The 20,527-nt window shown below is 40.8% G+C and overlaps 1 protein-coding gene across 1 annotated transcript in view; it reads right to left on the minus strand.

Annotated features, from left to right (window-relative positions):
* Window positions 1–2,717: 2,717 nt before the first annotated feature.
* LOC121617683 (EMILIN-1-like) overlaps window positions 2,718–20,527 on the minus strand; it is a 39,609-nt gene continuing 21,799 nt past the window's right edge. The window contains exons 5-14 of the mRNA XM_041952921.1: window positions 19,551–19,819; window positions 18,661–18,837; window positions 16,971–17,930; window positions 14,765–15,098; window positions 11,474–11,710; window positions 11,142–11,390; window positions 10,643–10,834; window positions 9,390–9,506; window positions 7,040–7,174; window positions 2,718–6,493 (exon numbers count right to left, since the gene is read on the minus strand). Coding sequence (XP_041808855.1) covers window positions 6,171–6,493; window positions 7,040–7,174; window positions 9,390–9,506; window positions 10,643–10,834; window positions 11,142–11,390; window positions 11,474–11,710; window positions 14,765–15,098; window positions 16,971–17,930; window positions 18,661–18,837; window positions 19,551–19,819 — 2,993 coding nt within the window. The 3' untranslated portion in view covers window positions 2,718–6,170. The remainder of the gene's footprint in view (window positions 6,494–7,039; window positions 7,175–9,389; window positions 9,507–10,642; window positions 10,835–11,141; window positions 11,391–11,473; window positions 11,711–14,764; window positions 15,099–16,970; window positions 17,931–18,660; window positions 18,838–19,550; window positions 19,820–20,527) is intronic.

Here is a 20,527-nt window from a genome sequence, read left to right on the forward strand (position 1 = left end):
CCTGGATGTCACTCTGAGTCGTGGGAGGTGATTAGGTGCGTTTACTCAAGTACAAGTTTGTCCTTTCTTCCACTTTCACCACAGAGATAGAGATTTAGATTTTACTTCTCGTGTGAGGTTTGGTCATAAAATATCACAAATGTCATCTCTGTTTCTGCCTCTCTCAACCTGACAAACTGAACTCTCCTCTTCTTATGATACACTTTGGAAATGTTGATCAGCACTTCTTTAATTTCACTGAAGAAAAGTCTGGAACACTGGACCTTTACTTGTAATGTATTTCTACCACTGTAATGATACTTTTACTGCAAGTAAGTGAGTTCCTCTTCTTCTACTGTGTCGTGTCAATCAGTGATGTCACTGTGAGAAAGATACCAGGCCCCTCCGACTGACAGTAAAAACATGGAGGAGCGGCTGTCGCCACCCTGTTCTCTCTCCAAATACTCAGCATTCCACTCTGCAAAGTATGTGTGCATGTTTGCGTCTGTGTGTGTGTGTGTGTGTGTGTGTGTTGTGTGCTTGTTTGCTACTGTAGTTAAACAGGGCCGAGGAAAACCAACTGAACAGCGTTCAAAATCCCTGACAGAAATACACACACACACAACACACACACACACTCACACACACACACACACACACACACACACACACACAGATGAACACATGCACACATACTTTGTATCTGAGGAGAGGTGAGATCCAGCAGCAGATGTCACTGTGTTTGGATGCTGTTGCAGCTCAGTTGCATCATGTGCATGAATGAACTGAACTGTAATTCAGAGTTTCCAGCCATCATTCATTTGTTTTGCTCATATTCAAACTGTAAGCAGAATAAAATTCACTTGATGTTTGATCCAGAAATCATCCTAATTAATCTGCGGATTATTTCTCAATTTATCCGTTTGGTCCATATGAAAAAAGTGAAATTGCACATCATGATATTCAGCAAAGACAGTCAAACACTGATGGCACAGCGACAGCTGACTGCTGAACTTTCAACTAAATTACACCAAGATGATCAGTGATGTTACTCCTCCGGGTTGTGAATGAGACTATTTGAGAATATATTTTAGAGGCCGGCTCCTGCAGTGGTGCAGATAAACACTGCTGATCAGCTGATCAGATGGAGTCATTTGGTGATGTCAGTCGTAGGTAAGACAAAAATAAAAAATACATTTTTATCTGATAGAATCATAACTGGTGATGGTATTGTGTTGTTCAGAAATCGGTCAAACCTGTTATATTTGACTTTATCGTGGTAAAAACATGCTTTTCTTTGAGTGCTCTTTGTCTGGAAAGCATTTTGTGCTTCTGTCCAGTGTGGCCTTTGTGTACTTTGAGTGCCCCCTTGTGGCTGTTTTAGCAAGTGTTAAATGAGAAGCTGTGCACACTGTATGTCCTGCACAGTATTTGGTACTTTCACAGTTTCACAGTCAGTTATTCATGTAATTATTCTGATTTCTTGTGGTCTCACGTAGCCTTGCTTGCTCTTCAAATGGGGAAGCAACGCTGGACTATAAATTCACCTCAGTTTTAATGTTCCTATGAATAACAACATAATAAAATACATAAATCCAAATTAGCAGAGCATCTGCTGGTGTCCATTTGACCATTTTGTGATATGTGGCCAAGTCAATTAATGAAAATTTAATTTACAGCCGTTGTACAGATAATCAAAAAAATACTGTAATTACAAAACAAACCAACAAATGTAACTATATATATATATATATATATATATATATATATATATATATATATATATATGTATATATATATATATATATATATATATATATATATATATATATATATATATATATATATATATATGAGTCATTAGTCTTAGTGGAAAGAGTTCATAATAATTACATCTGTGATTAAAAGTCATTTCATCACGATAAAAAAGGGAAAAAATAGAGAAGTAATTCATGCATTAGATGATCGTATGTGTTGTAGAGTAGAAGTTTAAAAGCTCAACGTTGAGTTAAAACGTCACGTGGAGGTCAGAAAACAGCCTGCTGAAACACTTTGAATTGAGCTGGAGTGCAAAGCTGTGTTCTCATTGGTCAATATGTGCGCATGGAGAAGCGGTGTGGGAATAGAGAGGGGAATAGCAGCAGCATATCATAACAAATTATTGGAATATGAACGAGTTTCTGCAGATTATGCGTTATATAGAGGCTGCGCATGGATGCCCCGAGTACTCACATTATACGGATATACGCGCCGCTCCTCTGGGGCTAATTTCTTCAAAACGACTCCAAATGCCACCAAAGTTGTCTGGGTGAGTAAATGGTCGCATTTAATGCTAGAAATAAAGTCCAGGTTGTAAAAAACGAAAGTTATCCTTTAACTAACACTCACATCAGCCAATATCAGTAATAAACACTGTGTTGTGTATAAAGGACTGAACGTCTTAAGCACATTTGGCAAGAAATCTGCCATAGACCCGTATAACTGACTACATGTTGAAAATTCTGTCCAGTTTTAAGAGATGGTCTTTTCTGCTGATAACAGCAACTTCTCTGCTTCCGCTGTGTTGTCACAACTGAGACAACACACACACACACACACACACAAACACACACACACACACACAGTTGTACTCATGAATTTACAAACCCCTGGCAGAATTTGTAAAATGTGTATCAGTCTAATAAAAAGCATGCATGATGAGTCAAAATTCATTTTTTTTATTTTTAATGGGATTCAAATTAAACTGTAAGGCATCACAGAATGTCTCAATCATCAAACAAAACATAACAATAAAAAATACTGAGATGGTTCCTGTTCAAACGTTTACAGACTCTTAGTTCTTAATACTGTGTACTGCTACTTTTGTATCAGTGACGACTCGCAGTCTGTTGTGACAGCTGCCAATTCTTCTTGGCAAAAAGCGTCCCGGTCCCAGAAAGTCTTGGGTTGCTTCGGGTGAACTGCACTTTTGAGATCTTCCCAAAGTGGCACAATGATGCTGAGGTCAGGAGACTGTGATTCTCTCTTTCCTGCTGTGGCCACTGGAGGGTCCGCTGGCGTTGTGTTTTGGATCATTGTCATGTGGAAAGTCGAAGTGTGTCCCATGTGCATCTTCTGGCCTGATGAATGCCAGTTGTCCCCCAGTATTTTCTGAAAACATGCTGCATTCATCTTTCCATCAGTTCTAACTAAAGTCCCTGTGCCTCTGTAGCTTACACACTCGAAACGCATCAGAGCTGCACCTCCATGCTCCACAGAGAAGGTGTGCTTCTCATCACAGGCCTTGTTGACTCCTCTCCAAACATCATGTTTATGTGTGTCAATTAAGTTCAGTTTTGGTCTTATCACTCCAAATGACTTAGTTCCAAGTGTTGAGGCTTGTCTAGGCTTGTGAGCGGGCTGATATGTGGCATTAGCACAGGAATGGCTTTTTTCCGCCAACTTGACCGCGCAGCCCATTTTTGGTCAAGCACTTCCTTATTGTGCATCTTGAAAAACAGCTGCACCATTTTTTGCAGCCTGTAGTTCAGTTGAAGTTGCTTGTGGGTTTTTCATTGTATCCTGACTAATTTTCCTGCCAGTTGTAGCTGAAACCTTCGCTGGTCTACCTGACTGTCTTGGTATCAACGTAACCCCTACTTTTCCACTTCTTTATCAGAGTTTCAACACTACTGGGCTTCCTTTTTTAAAATCTCCTGATATCTTTTAAAGTCCTTTCGCTGATTTACACAGTTCAATTTCCTTTTCTCGCAGGTTTTTTGACAGTTCTTTTGCTTTGACCATAGTTCAGTATTCAGGAAAAGGTCATGCAGGAGTCTCTCAAGAGATAAGAAACTCACACACACACAAACACACACACAAACACACACACACACACACACACACTCATTACATCAAATATGTCTTAGGTGTGGAAACTTACCCTTAGCAGCCATTTAAACCTGTGTGTGTCAACTTGTCTGTATATTATCAGGACAAACATTAAAGGGTATGTAAAAAGTTGATCGGGGCCATTTTGGTGATTTTATTATTTTAAAAAGGGCACACACAATTGTGTGGGAGTCTATACATATAAACACACATACACACACACACATATATATATATGCATGTGTGTGTGTCAGCACAGATTCTTTAACAACCTACTGGATCAAACAAAAGTGACTGTATGTACATCCATACATACAGTCATCCATACATAAATCATAAGTCTAATGACACCGAATATTTTTATTTTTGTCAAAGAAAACCATGTGCAGGATGAGTATTAAAGTGTTAAAGCTTGATATATCTCATTCATCGGTGCCATAGGGCTCCTATTTGTACTTTATGCACATTTTGTCAATAAAAGTTTCAACACTTTGACTTAACCATTTATAATGTGGGGTTTTACCTCTGCAGTATGTTTACATTGTGGTATTACTACCTTTACTTAAGAAACCAATCCTAATACTCCTTCCACCCCTGAAATTTAATGGGATTTATTCATAGCACGAAAGTGTTGAGTATTGTTTTTCAGCATTTGTCTATCAAAGTTAAATTATGTGATAAGGGCTTAAATACTTGGCAGGACATAAAAACACCACTAAATCATAAATTCAAACAGAAAAGACTCTTTGCTTTGGTGTCCCGTGTTGTCATGTCTTACCCTGCCAGGGTTAGCGTTAGGGGATGGGCTCAAGGATAGTGATGAGTAGGGGCGTCACGATTTTGATTGTATATATATATATATATATATATATATATACACACACATATATACATATATATGTGTGTGTGTGTGTGTGTGTGTGTGTTTCCAGTTCTCTGTTTGACCCACGCTGTCCACCATTGATGCAGTTATCCAGCTAGCTCAGTGTTTCTGCTGGTAACATTTATCTGTGGTCAGCAGCATTTCTCATAACTCTGCTGTGACCGCAGGAGGCCACCGTAGTAATACTGCACCAACAAGGACTTTCTATTTCTCCTCTGCTATGGAAAAAAACACACACCCTTACTGCTACTTTTAGGTTTAGCCTGCCATCCACTTCTTACAGCATGAAGCTCTTTTCTTTTACTGCAGTAACATGCTGGCACCAGGAGAGACTCACATCTCACAACAAACCACTAGCCTGTACCACACATTAGACCCACAAAGCCTGCTTTTTTAAATCAAGCTGCTGTAAAGGATCCTTCTGCCATCTAGTGACGCTTCATTTGATTTTTGTGTTTAACAGTTATTCCTAATTCACAGGTGAAATAACGTATTATTATTACATTTAAAACAAATCAATTTAACTGTGTAGCCTTAGTGTGCTACATTCAAAAAAATGTTGGATTCATCACACTTCTCTCACATATGGCTTTTTAAAGTCAGGGCATAACATGATCTATCAATCATTACAAATCAAGACTTGATAGTGTAACAGTGGCATAGCCAAATCAAATCGAGACCTTAAAAATGAAAGCTGAATTGATTAGTGGATTTGAATAATCGTGGCACAACTAGTGATGAGCATCAATCTAGCACCTTAGTCCACACATGATGCATCTCAACATCTATCAGATGGTCAATAAAATCCAGATCTTGATCCTGCTCTTCAGAAGATAAACCGTAGGTTTTAGTGTCTCCATGATCTTTCCTGTAGCGCCTCCCTCAGGACAAACTGTACATTTTTAGCCCCGCTACTGCTCAGACTCTAAGAAGTGAAAAATCAGGAAATGTTGTTCACATGCTGTAATGAACTTTGCAGCCTGTAGAGAACATTAACCGCACTTTAGACCAGTAACATGACTCGTTCTCCACCGCAGTTTCTGTGCTTCCAAAGTTTCCAAGTTTTTAAAAGTTTCAAGTAGGAAGCAGGTCTGCAGGACACCAGCTGATCCTGGTTTACAGGGATGTCTGTTTGCACAGTGCAGCTCTGACATCACATCATGTGACCACATCAGACCAAACGGTAAATGGAACCCTCCCGTCGTCCACATGTGACATAAACACTCTTTAGAATAATAATATAAAACCAATGTGATCGAGAATATGAAGACAGAAATCTGTTCATTTAAAATATTCTGTCATCAGTTTAGAATCACTCCTTAAAGGGGAAGTGACATCACGCTTCATGATGCAGCCTCCTGTGGGTTCGTCATATATCTTAAACTGTGTTTTTCAGGTTCTCTGGCCTCGTTGATTTTCAGACGTCAGCATGTATCCGTTACATGTCTTCGTACAGCAGCATCCCGTTGAAGATGGTGAGGGGCTCGACAGAGTGGGCCAGTTTGCCCATGACCAGGTCGATGCAGACCGTGTCCCGAGTCTGCAGAGGCAAGATAATGTTGAAGACGGCCAGAGATCCCGGAGTGGTTTTAGCCTCGGCCACGGGGTTGTTCTCCAAGCCTTCAGGCTGGTAGCCTCCAGAATCCACTCGGGCCATGCCATAATTCGACTTCGACAGGACTGCCTCGATCTTCTCGTTCCTATGACCGGTCAGGATGGCACTGAAGAAGTAGCGTCCATCGATGGGGGCAGTGAAAATACCTGAAAGTGACAGATTCAGTGCATATGGAAGCTTGGATCGACACCGGGAAACATTTTAGTGATCAAAGTATCAAACCAAATATTTGCGTAAGGTGTAAAACACACTACGCAGTTCAAATATTCATCAGTGATGGTTGATACTTCAACAGAGAACAAACTGTTTTCATATTCAGTTCTCCTACACGGGCACACAAGCTCATAAGAAAACGGTGATCTCAAAATCACGTTGTCCTACGTAAATTATTCACACAGATGATCGCACTCATCACCTGTAGACAGCTGATATGACAAAAATATTCCGAGAAATAAATCTTCCACAACTGCATCATCTCCATGGTTCTGATGTACAGGTGTTGATGTGATCGTGTTTAAATGGCAAATGGCTACATTAAGATAGAGTTTTTATCACTTTTTCATTCAGCCAATCACACGCTGTTCTGACCATCGCCAGAAGCTTCAGTGTTCAGACTCTTGCTGACTCTTGGGATTTAAGACCACTGACCCTGGAATTATTGGACAACCTGCTGAGCCGCCTCTCGTGTTTACCTGTTCTTGGGTCATAAAAGTCTCCTTCGTTGACAAAGACCTTGTCAAAGACGATGGTTCCAGCTCTCTCCATTGGAACAGTGAGTGCAGCAGAGAACGACAGTCTGGGTACATGAGCATCAACACCAGGCAGACCTGAAAACACACACGCACACACACACCTTACCTTTAATGATGACAGTAATGATGACAGCGAGTCTTAGTACTGCATTTATCTCATTATTAGACTCAGTTGGCCTCTGTCAGAGCGTACATGGACCGACTCACCACCTTGTTCTGACACATGCTCTTGAAATTGAACATTTCATAGTCTCTTGACTTGATTCCATGCCATGTCTCAATACAACAGTAGACTATGCAAACTTCAGCCCCTCCCGAATTGATCATCTGGTTGACAGTGCTACAGGTTCACTGCATACGACACGTGACTCTGACTTTAGCAGCCGCCAAACTAAAGAAGACGTTGTGAAAACTCATTTCACCTGGCTGGACAGGAAACAGACAGGAAGCCCTCCGCATTGCCAGAGCAGCCTATTACTAAAAACAGTCCCAGGTTTCTCTTCAGCACTGTAAACCACAGAAAAAGCTATTAGACCTGCCAATTACAACAGTTTATTTGAGGATTTCCCGTCAGGATTTAGAGTGCATCATAGCCCACAGACAGCACTGGTTAAAGTCACAAATGACCTTCTAATTGCATAGGACAGAGGGCTTGTCTCTGCACTAGTCTTGTTAGATTGTCGTGCTGCATTTCACAATATCAGGCAAAAATATCAGGAAGCATTCCATGTAGTTTCAAAGCTATGCAGATGATACCCGGCTATAATTAACAATGAAGGCAGAAGAAAACCAGTTGACTAAACTCCAAGCAAGCCTAAAGAACATAAAGACCTGGATGGCCTGCAACTTTTTGGCTGACAGCACCTTAGAAACTCATTATTTGGTGAAATAGCAACTACTACTACTCTCCAATGACAAAGAGCTTCTCTGTTCTTCTCTCTCTCTGCATCTGCATGCATTCATGTCCTATCAAGGCATGTTACTAACTTGGCTTCTTCCCCAGAGTCTTTGACTTTCTTGTCTCGCAGGTCCCCATGGAGAGTGCTTGAACCTGGACTGTATATTATAGCTACATCTCCCGCCATGGCCCTACCTGACATCCACTGCAACTGCTATTACTTTTAGATAAACTTCCATAATTATTACATCTATTGTGTTGTATTATGTACATATACTATCTGTAACTAATGTGTAGATATGTTACGCATATAAATACATCACATATGTAAATACAAGTCTACTATGCTTGCAACTCTGTCCACCCCCAACCCATCTCTCTCTTGCCTTCTCTCTCTCTCTGTTTTTCTGTCTCTGTCTCTCTCTGCTGTCTCAGCCTGTTAACTACCATGAGACCTTGTTCTTAAAGAAAATAAATAAATAATGTGTACCTGGTTCACCTTTGGGACCTGTAAGAAACCAGAGCAGTCATCTATTTTGGTTTGAAAAATGGTAAATGCAGACATTTAGCTGGCGAATTTTAATTCTATACAGATGAGTGTCATGTCGTGCACTTCCTGTTTTATTGTGAAACCTAACTCTCCTCTCGTTTCAGACCCTTGACTTCCTGGTGTGTTTCCCGCCTGTCTGATTGTCTGCCCCGCCCTGATTGTCTCCACCTGTTCATTGTTACCTAATGTACATATAGTCCGCGTCTCCCTTTGTCCTGTGCCAGATTGTCTTGTGCTCCTTGTATCTCATCTCGTTACCAGCCCTGATCATCGCGCCACAGTTTAGTATTTTGATTCCTGAGCGTCCTTAGTTTACATTTTTGAAATCCTTAGCGTTTTTTGTTCACAACCTCTGCGCCCTTTGTTAGCCTGTAAATAAACCAGCCATTGAGCTCGCCCTTTGTTGGAATTGATTGTTTGTGTCCTGCTTTTGAGTCCTGACTCCTCCGAGCCCCACGGACCTTTCATGGAGTACGTTGTTCATTAATTTTACCTCCACATCTTTACAAACTGCACCCCTTACTCAAGTTCAAATTCTTTGTCAACATATCATTTAACATTGTTCCATTCTAACATTGTGTAGTGAAATGCTTTGTAGCCACTTCCAGTACTGTGCTTGTCATAGTAAAATATCAAACATCAACAAAATCAAAAATCCAGTATGTACAGCAAAGACAATATTTACAACACAGTGCAAATATGAAATATGAAGCAGATCTTCAAGGGAGGCAGGGGAAGGTAAGACAGTGTTCTCATTCAGGATTTGACCAAACGATTGAGTCTGTTTCTTCTGCTGCAATATTAAGATATGTAAACATATATATATAACACATCTGTCGTACCTGGCAGACCCCGTGCTCCATTTTCACCTTGTCGTCCAGGAGGTCCAAGAGGCCCGCGGGGACCCGGTAGCCCGTTGAAGCCTCTTTCTCCTGGCGGCCCTGGGGGTCCGGGCAGTCCTGTGTAATGATGTGAATGATATGAACTCACATTGAACACAATGGTCTAAGCCCCTGCTTCACTGACCCAACTCTTATAACCCCCTAGTGTAAAACATAAATAGAAACATAATGAGATGAAAACACTGAAACCCCATATTTAAATGAAATAGCACAGACAAAGAACTGAGGTATTATACTGCTTTTGAAAATTCTATCCTCATTTATAATTTGATGGCAGTAACACGTTTCAAAAAAGTTGTTTGAGGCTCACGTTTAGCACTCTGCTGCATCACCTCTTCTTTTAACAACACTCACGGAGGAGACCAACACCCGTCACTTTGAAAGTGGAACGCTTTCTCTTTTTTGCTTTATGCATGATTTCATCTGCTCAAGAGTTGGGGTCTCCTCTGTTGTAATTTACATTTCATACTGCTCCAAACATGTTCAATGGTTGACGAGTTGGGCTGCAGGCAGGTGAGTTTAGCACCTGGACTCTTATCCTGGAGCCATGCTGTAGGGATATCTGCAAAATGTGGTTTGGCATCATCTTGCTGAAATAAGCAAGGCTTTTCCTGAAAAATCAAACTTTTTAAAGAACTACATAAATTAAGTACTATGAGCATCATTTTCTAGCACAACTTCTGCTTGTTCTTTATGTATGTGGCTATAATGTCAAATGATATTAGAAATAGTTGTAAGACCACAAAGTCAAAAGAAAAACTGAAGCAGGCAACAAACAAAAAACCATGAAGTCTCTAACACTGTCAACATTTTTATCTTTTAGACTGCACTTGATTTTTCCAGTGAGCGATCATGAGATCTTTTCTAATCCGAGCCAGTTGGTCTTGGTGCCTGAACAGAACAGTTGTGTGTATTATGTGGCAGGCAAGTATTTAGTGTATTATTGATTTTGCCTGTGACATACAGAGCCGTGAAAAAGGATTTCCCCCAGAGACAACAGCAACAACACAATATGTCTCTCATCGTTTCAGGATTCATGATGTTTATTCGAGGACTGAGCCAAAGCAGCAGAGAAAAAATGTTAAGTGAAGTAACAGAGAAGTGAGGCTGCGCTGAACCATCGCTGTGAGACTGAGAAAAGAAAGGGGACAGAACACATTGAATGGAACAGAATAGAGCAGAATCCAGCTCACCGGTCAGGTTGTGGTCTGACAAACTCTGCAGCTCTTTGAAGACCTGGTTCAGGCTCGTGTTCAGGTTCTTCATCCTGCTGTAGACGTCATCCTGGTTCTTTTGAATGAAGTCCATGATTCCTCCATGATGGATGACCGAGTCATTCAGACCAGAAACACACGTCCACAAACTTGACACGTGTCGGTTCAGTCCTGTACACGAGGCACATCACAACACATCGCAAAAAAAGGATGCATTAAAACACAGGACACACCACAGCATGGGACAAAGCCTGGGACGCACCACAACACGGGACACTGTACAGATAATTTGTTTATTTATGTGTTCATCAACAGCCTGTTGACTGACGTCCAATCTTTACTTGCGACATCTGATCAGAGAGCTTCAGATTTTGTTGCTGAACAGATAACGGAGGGGTAAAGAAGCTGATCTTTGTAGAATAAAGGGAGAAAATTAGGGAAAAATGTATACAGAGGGCACCATCAAAATGAACTGTACCTTCCCTGATCTTGAGGATGGAGTCTGCGACACCGTCCAGCCTCCCACAGACTCCCTCTAGCTTTGACAGCCTCTTCTCCAGCCCGTCTCCAGACCTCTTACAGTCTCCCATCTCCACCAGCAGCGTGCTCTCAAACCGCCGGACATCCCGGTCCATCCCATCCAGATGGTCGCGGCTGTCCTCGATGTGCTCTGTCACCTCTTGCTGAATTTTGTCCAGCTCAGAGATGATCTTATCTTTGGTGTTTCCTGTCATGGGTCAAAGGATGAATGAGTAAATATCAGCCAAGAAAGGTTCAGGAATGAACGCGGTGTTATGGAGCTGGGCTCACCAAGGTCGGTGATGACGCTGCCGTGTTTCTGCACGGTGTGTTCAAGCCCTTTCAGGGTGTCGTTGATTGAGCTGAAGGTGAGAATGACCTCGGACAGTTCGCCCTGCAGCGTCTTCAGCTGGTTGTTATTGACGGAGCCTCCGATCACGCTGTGGCCATCCAAAGGTTTCTCAGCATCCAACCCAGGTCCACGTCCACTGGCACCACCAGCGCCAACAGTGCTACCAGAACCACCACCTAGTGGGGGTTTAATTTGCATGAAACTTGAATTATCTGCTCATAAAAAATATAAACTCCCATTAAAATATTTACAAGCTTGCCCATCCTGCTAGGAGGTTTCTTGGATTTGTGTGGACCAAAATGACTGCAGCTTTTATAAAAATATTGTTTTATTATCTATCTATCAGTGTCAGGTCAGATATGTGTCATTGCAATTTCTGCAGCAATTTTTGAGTGTGATGGAGGCCATGAAAAAGACTGACTCTGTCTGACAAGACAGTACTAATCTGAATGTGTATCCCGACCCAGTCTCACAATGAAAGGTATGATAACTATGTTGTAACAGCTCTACAACTGGGAGAAACGTACGCTTTTCCATCCTATTCCTGTTCTTGTCCTATGTCCACATTGTCTCCAGTTTCTGCATTAAAATGTGTTTTGATGACATTTCCGATGAGAACTGTACGTTGTACTTTCAGAATCTTCGTTCAGTGAATGCATATGACTTTTAGTTTGTAAGTTATTTTTCAGGTCTCGCCACAAAATAGTTTAAATGTGACATTTTCTATTGTTGCTATGGTGGTTGCTGGAATTATGTTTGGAGCTTTGTGTGGGCATTAAAGAGCTACCGCACCTACATAATACCAGTAGGAGTCTGAGGTCCTGTGTTCAGGGATTTTTTTTAACTGTTCCCTCACTCCAGGCTTAAAACCAACGAGGACTGTGCTATTGAAGCTCCTGCTCCTACACTTTTGGGACTCTCTCCCATTGGACTTGAGAGTCATTTGTTTAGACTTGCTTTGTCTTTTTTCTTTTGTGAAGCACTTTGTGATATCTGTTCTTGAAAGGTGCTAAATAAATTAACTTATTATTATAGAGTTTCCACAATATATCAATGTATGATTTTGATTAACAGTTCCTCGATGTCACACCGTGGTGAGGTTTGTCTCGTCATGGGTTTTTTTGTCTTGTTATTTCCTGTTTTATTTTGAAGGTCTAACTCTCCTCTCGTTTTAGAGCACTTGCTCTTCCTCATGTGTCCCGTGTGTCCGCCCTGATCACCTGTTGTCTCCACCTGTCCCTGATTACCCTCCATGTGTTAAATAGTCTGCGTCTCCCTTGTCTTGTGCCAGTGTGTCTTTGTCCGTCGGCGATTTCACCCGAGCCTGTCTTCTCCCTTGTCCTTGCCACAGCCACAGTTTTGTCCGTAAGCCCTTGTTTCCTCTTTGTGAGTGTTTTGATTTGTAATTTTGATAATTTAGTTTTCTGATTAGTATTCCTAGAATATTTCCTAGCCGATTTGTTTTCCTCAGTATAGAGAGTATTTCTGTTGGATTTATTTTGTTTCCTTGAGTCTAGTTCCTCCATTTAGTTAGGAGTGCATTTTGAGTTTGTAGTATTTCTTATCTAGTTTTGCTAATCCATTTCCTAGCCTTTTGTGTTTTCCTCATTCGGGAGCATCTTTTGTTTCTTAGTTTTCATAGTTGTAAAGATCTAGTGTTTTTCCTCCTAGTGAGCGATTTTTGTTTCTTTGTTGTTTTCTTATTATAGATATAATTATTAATATAGTCTTTTGCCTAGAATAATTTTCATAGCCAGTTTGTTTAACACTCAACGAATTGGTACTTGAGAGTTTTCAATAAAGAACTGTGTGAACTGAACTCTGCGTCTGAGTCCTGATCTGAGTCCCGGCCTGACACTTGATTTTGTCATAACAATCCATTTACGACCATCAAGCGCTCAGTCTTTCCTTTTTTTATTTAATAGAAATTATTGTTATTCTTTCTGATGAAGGTGATCAAAGTCACAGTGTTGTAATTGGCTAAAGTAACAATGTCATATATATTGGAGCTGCAACATGATAAGCATAAAATTACATTAATTACAGTTTTGGGCTCATGCTGGGAGACAGGAACACTATATTTCTCTATAAAGAGTTCATATGAAACAGGCAGACCTCCACAGTTGAAAAACTGTTTTACAACCACCCTCCTCCCTTACTGACTGCAAAACTGAAGTAAAAACCTGGATCACCTCAAATTTCCTCCAATTAAACAGTAACAAAACTGAGGTTCTCCTCATCGGCAGCTTTTCTATTCAAATTGACAGCTCCTCTTCGCATTGATTTCAAAATCCTCCTGGTAACATTCAAGGCCATTCATAACCTGTCAGCTCTCCTCCACGTCCACACCCCCTCTCGTTCCCTCAGATCCTCCTCTACTATCAACCTGTCTGTCCCCTCCGCCCGTCTCACCACAATGGTCCAGCTCTGGGACTCATCACCACCCGAAATTAAAAACATTGATTCATTTTCCCGTTTTAAATCCACACTCAAAACTCACCTGTTCAGACTCGCTTGTCCTACCTGAGGTCAACTGGTCAGTCTGATTTTACACTAATTTATTTTATCACTTCTTTATTTTATTTTATTTTATTTTATTGTGTTTTATCGTATTGTTGTTTGATATTCTGTGTGTTGTAAAGTGTCCTCGAGTGTCCTGAAAGGCGCTTTTAACAAATAAAATGTATTATTATTCAAGGCAGACAACTTAAAACAGTCCACCCACAATGCACTGATTAACCCTAACTCGAGCCTGCCTTTCCAAATTTGCGTCAAATCTAGTCCTGTGGCCACATAAACAGGATCGTTTTCATTTAATTCTAGACATAAAATCAATACATATGTAATAAATTACAGATTTGTGAGAGCAAAGGCAAAATAGACATGAGGGTGCAGACCTTGGGACTTTTGCGGACTTTTCTTCTCAGAGTAAAAGGAGAAATACTGATGGCCATAACATTAATCATCATATTATTGAAGTATCAAGGAAGCTTTGGTGTGGATTTAATTAAAAGAAAACCTCAACCTTTATGGACAGCAATGAGCCTAGCCTGTCAAAAATACTGTCGGTCATCACTGGGACGCTCCACTAAAGATCATATGCATTCACTGCCTGAAGATGATGAAAATACAAAATACATTTCTAGCTAGAAATGTTATCATGTGACTTGACAGTCACATGAAGTGGACGCAGGACTTTCATGAAAATGTATTTGAGTGGTTGACCTGACCTGCGGGCATGTCCGGGCTGGTCTTACATTGGCCGATGCACCTCCTGACATCGTCCTGCAGCAGGCGGACTTCGTCCTCCAGTTGTGAACAGACCTGGAAGCAGCCTTCTCTCCCCGAGTCCAGTCTGATCTGGAGTCGGTTGATGTGGCTCTGCATGCGTCCCAGTGCATCTTGGGAATGATTCTTCAGCCTCTGTAGCTCATCCTCCACCTTCCCACACAGCTCGCAATCCTGCCCCAGCAGCTCCACCTCAGTCACAATTCGGTTAAAGTGTTCGCCATGATCCCCGGTCAGAGCCTTGATCTTGCGGACGTCATGGCTCAGGTCCACAACCTCCGGAATGATTTACATGTTAATATTCCTAATGGTCATATCAGACAGTAATAACATATTTACTGTGATCATATCAAACTAAACTATAACTATTCTATTTTTTAGCAGTTTTACATTTACACCTTTATTATTAACTCCTCACTTAGATCACTCAGAGCTGAATAATTACAGACTCATTTCAAATCTTCCTTTCCTCAGTAAACTATTGGAGAAAATTGGACTCCACCAACTACTTGTCCATCTGACTAAGAATAACATTTTAGAAAAATCTCAACATGGTATTCCTCAAGGTAGCATTCTTGGCCCAAGTCTGTTTTCGTTATACATGCTCCCACTAGGAAATATAATCAATCACCACCAGGTCAACTACCATTTTTATGCTGATCAATCGTATCGTATATCTCCATCTCAGCGACTGACCCCACCACAATGCATCGTCTCACTGCCTGTCTCTCTGACATCAATGTGTGGATGAGCAAAAACTTTTGAAAACTAAACGAACAAAAAAATGAAATTCTTTTGATAGGACCCATAGCAGCAAGAGAAAAAAAATGCACTCAATGCTTGGTGGTTTTAACAGTCAGATCAAAACTCAAGTTACGAATTTAGCAGTGAGTTTAGACTCAGATTTAAATTTTCATTTTCATTTTAACAAGGTCATTAAAACATCTTTTTTTCACCTTAGAAATATTGCAAAAGTCAGACCTTTTTTAACTCAGAAAGACGCAGAAATGCTTATTCATGCTTTTATCACCAGCCGTTTGGACAACTGTAACTCTCTTTTTACTTTTTACTTTTGACAATTAAGTCCACAAGAAAACTACAGTTAGTCCAGAACGCTGCAGCCAGAGTCCTGACAAAAACAAAGAAAATCACTCATATCACCCCCCTCCTTAAAACACTACACTGGCTGCCTGTTTCCTTCAGAATAGATTTTAAAGTTCTTTTATTTGTTTACAAAGCTTTAAATAACCTCGCTCCTCTGTACATAAGAGATTCTTTATATTTCTTTATGTACCAGCCAGAACACTGAGGCCCTCTACTGCTTTTATTTTGAAAGTTCCTCATATGCTCCAGGTGAGTACAGGTGAAGCTGCCTTCTGTTGAACTGAGGAACACATTACCTTTAAACATCAGAATGGCGAGCTCTCTCTGTAGTTTTAAAAGGAAATTGAAGACCTATCTTTTTAACCTGGCTTTTAATTTGGAATAATGTTATAACCCAGGCTGACAAAACACTGCAGTTCTAAACTATTTTAATTTCAAACACTGTTGTTTTTTTTACTGTTTTTATTCTTGTATTGTTTTATTACCATTTCATCATTTTGCTTTTGTTGCCATTTTATTGTTTTGTTTCTTTCTTGATGTCTTTTCATTCTGTTTTGTGAAGCACTTTGGGCTGCATGATTGCATGATAGGTGCTATATAAATAAAAGTTGAATTAAGTTGAGTTGAGTTGTAATCCCTTTAAATGATGATTCCACTGCTTGCCTTGGTTAACATGCATTAAATATTAAGGAGCACCTGAGAACATCAACATGCTGACTTTGTGTTTAAATGTTTAAACTGGTTTATGTCTGTGTTTGTTTTCTTATTCTTCAGCAAAATCCTGACTGCGTTTTACAAACTCACATGATTCCTGTAATTTTGGAGTGTATTTTATTATTGGATTGTACCTTATAAATCCCTCGGATAAAAATGTCAGCTACATTAATGTACTGTAGTTTCATGTTGGTAAGAATCTGTTTCTTTCTTTTTATTCGTTATTTGCAGTTCCCCCCGTACAGCGATAATTTGATTTCCTTCAAACATCACTAAATGATTATAGCTGTCAATTAAAATGTATGAAATTGTGATAAATCTGTATCTCACCTTGTCATGCAGAGAGTCTCCGGACACTGACAGGTCTTTGAGACGAGTGTTAAAATGTCGAATCTGATCCTCATTGGCAACCACTCTCCACTCCAGTGATTTCTCTGTTGTATTTTCTCTTTCTTCTCCCCGTGTACCTCCTCCACTAGTTCCACCTCCTGCAGGTCCTCCTTCCTCTCCACCTGTTTCCCCACCGGCTTCTCCTCCTCCCACAGGTCCTTCTTCTCCTCCTACTCCCCATCTTCCTCCTCCACTTGCCCGGTCACCAGGAGGTGGTGACTTTCCCCCTCCTCCCTCAGATCCTAAACAGCCGCACTCCTCCACCCTCCGGCTCAAGAGGGAGGTACTGTTCTCCAGTTTCAACACTTTCTTATTGTGGTCATTTACCCTGTCTTTCACCAGTCCTAAGTCTAGCTCCACGTCTGCGATCCTGAAGGCCTGGTCATCAAACCGGTCCAGGAACACTGTCCTAAGGTCCCCCAGTTCTCTGTGGAAGTAGTCTTTCAAGTCATTCTCCAGGTATGAGCAGCTCTGCTCGGTCTGTTGCACAGTGTTGTTGACACGCCGTTCCAGGTCTTTCAGGCGATTGTCCAGTAAATCAACTGTCACCACAACATCCCTCGCACCTCCACCGATTCCACTGCCAGCACCAAAGCCTCCTCCTCTGAAGCCACTGTTCTCATTGTTTCTGCTGTCACCTCCTCCACTGAACTCCTTGTCCAGGCGGTTCTGCAGAACATCAAAGTTCTCTGAGGCAGAACTGATCTTGCGCTCAGCATCGGTGATACGATTTTGGAGGTCACTGACGGCATCACAGCATCCTTGTGAATGCACAACCTCCCGTCGCAGCCCATCCAGGCCTTGTCGATATCGAACATCCATGGCATTTAGCTGCTTCTCCAGAGCTCGAATTCTCTCTTGGTCCTCTTGTTGCTGTCTGCGCAGATCCTCCACACCAGCCTGGAAAACACAGTGAATTTCATCTTACTGAACTACACGTTTTACTTAAGCTGCACCGTTGTTATGATTCTTTTAGATTCAAGAGTCTTTATTGTCATTGAGCATGACATGTCAATGAAATTTGCATTGCAACCCCCATGTTAGAAACAAGATAATAAGAAAGATAAGACAGATTAAAAAGAATAAAATTAAGATAACTACAATAAAATAAACCAACATGCAATAAAAATATTCGTAAATGCAATTAAAAATATACCAGAATGAAAATATACTAAGGTAATACAAATATACTAAACAATAAAATATGCCGGTGAGATGTGCCAACAGAATAAAATATACACAGTGAAATGTACCGACAGCAGCTGAAATATACTAAAATGTATATAAACAGTAAACAATAAAATATACCAATGAAAATGAAATGTGCCAATATACTAAAATGTATATAATTTAGTTAAGCATGTGTGTATTTAAATGTTAAGTACACAGAACGTGCAGGTGGAGGTGTAGGTGTAAAGTGCGGTGTGCAGTGGTTCACAGATCTCACAGTCTCTCACTCCAGTGGGGGGCTGCTGGGGGTGATAGCTCTGACAGCTCTGGGGAAGAAGCTGTCCCTCAGTCACTTTAAGTCATTTACCTCACACGCTTCAGTGTGAATGCCCAGAAAGGGTCAGTGGACTTCATATCATTTTAGGTTAGTTGCTCATTAAAAGAGGTTGTGATGTGATACCTGACAGGAGGAACAGGACAGAGACACCCTCCTCTCTAACTCCCTCAGGACCTCCTCCTTCAGCAAGTTCAGCCTTCCTCCACTCAGACCGCCTCCACCTGACAGACCTCCATCCAGGTTGTTCCCTTTCCCATTCACCAGGTGGTTGTTGATGCTGACCAGGGTTTTATCATGTGCCTGTTGGACAGACGACAGTTTTAATTAAAATTCAAATTGGGTGTACTTTTTGATGATTTCCCAAGAGGAAACTCAGATGGTTTCTAATATAATTAGTAATATAATTAGTAATGAATACATCATAGTTCCCTTCTTGATGCTGGAGCTGATTGGAGTGATCTAATACAACATCCCCTGAGCTTCATAAAATAAAAATACAAATACAACTCAGGTGAAATATTAAGGTGATGTCAGTGTTTAAATTTCTTTATTTCTCATTCACCCTGTGATCCATTTCCAGTCCATGGTCCTGAGGAGAACAGTCTGATTTTAGCACTCACTCCATATTTACCACTGGTTTTGATGTATCCACGGATACAGGAGATAGATTTGTTTTTGGAAATACTTTGAAATTATTTAGAAGTATGTATAAGTGCAGCCACTTGAATCTGTACTGCGTCCTCCTTTGAACTCCAGATTTTATCTCAACGTGCTGATGAATGTCTGTTTGTGCAGTCTGATTTGTCTGATCTGACTCAGAGAAGAGGAGGTGTGAGTTTGAAGTTAATTGTGTCTGTTTAAGTGACTGGATTTAGAGGAAAAATTAAATATTATGCAGAAATTCAGATCATGTTTGTATCTCTTCAGTATTTGTTCCTATATAAATAATGTATTGGTATTGGGCTACATCTCCTACACTCTAGTACTCAAAGGTCAAGTAGGAAACAGATGACCTGCGTGCGGTTATCCAGCTGGTCCAGTTTGGTCTGAATGTTGTGAATTGTCTCTTTCATCTCCGGCTGAGCAGCATCAGCAGGGTTCCTTCCTCCTGAAGAGGTTCCTCCTCCTCCTCCTCCTCCTCCTCCACTGAACGTCGGTTTGTTGACCTCCTGCTGGAAGTGTTCATTCATGGTATTCAAGGTGGACTGAAGGTCTTGGACATTCTTGGTCAGACTCCGGATCTTCTCCTCCATCTGCCTCATCTTCTCGTATTCAGCTCGTCCTGGAAGAAAAGGGACCAACTTCAGACCTCCGATCATTTGCAGTCACATGGGGACAGAGCCAGGGCCACACACCTCACACGTACACAACACCAAAGTGCAGTTCATGCTGGTCACCAGCAGGTGTCAGTACAGGTCCTGTTTCTTTCAAACAGATGGAGATGGTCCTGCTGTTCACTGCATGTTTGATACTAAAGTGTTATCACTGAGAAGACAGTTATGATGAACTGCAGGACGGTTCTGTGAAAAGTCTGACTCTGATTTACTGTAACAAGTGTAATGTTCTACCTATAGAACAACTTGTCTGTCCTCTCCATGATGATGGTTGGTTTGTTTTGCTGAGTGGATCTAGATCAGCTGTCTAATATGCAGATATATTTTGGACTTCAAAAATATATTTTTTAATTAGTCTACATCTACATCTACATGACAATAACGAAGGACTTAAGGAACAGACATTTGTCCTCACAGTGCTTCATCTGTAAGGCTCAGCTACAGTTAATCACTTGTGTTTAAAAGTGTGAACTAAGTAAGGGATAATGCCCGACGAGGTGACCATTATTATGAGAGAATGGAAAATGAGTAGGCCACAACCTCCTGATACACAGTCCACTAATTCCTGATTGTGGACATCTTGAAGGGTATTATCCTGTTTATACCATGATCATTTGCAAAATCAAAAACATGAAGCCCATTAATTTACATTTGTG

The sequence above is a fragment of the Chelmon rostratus genome, chromosome 1, assembly GCF_017976325.1.
Source record: "Chelmon rostratus isolate fCheRos1 chromosome 1, fCheRos1.pri, whole genome shotgun sequence".
In the NCBI taxonomy this organism is placed as follows: Eukaryota; Metazoa; Chordata; class Actinopteri; order Chaetodontiformes; family Chaetodontidae; genus Chelmon; species Chelmon rostratus.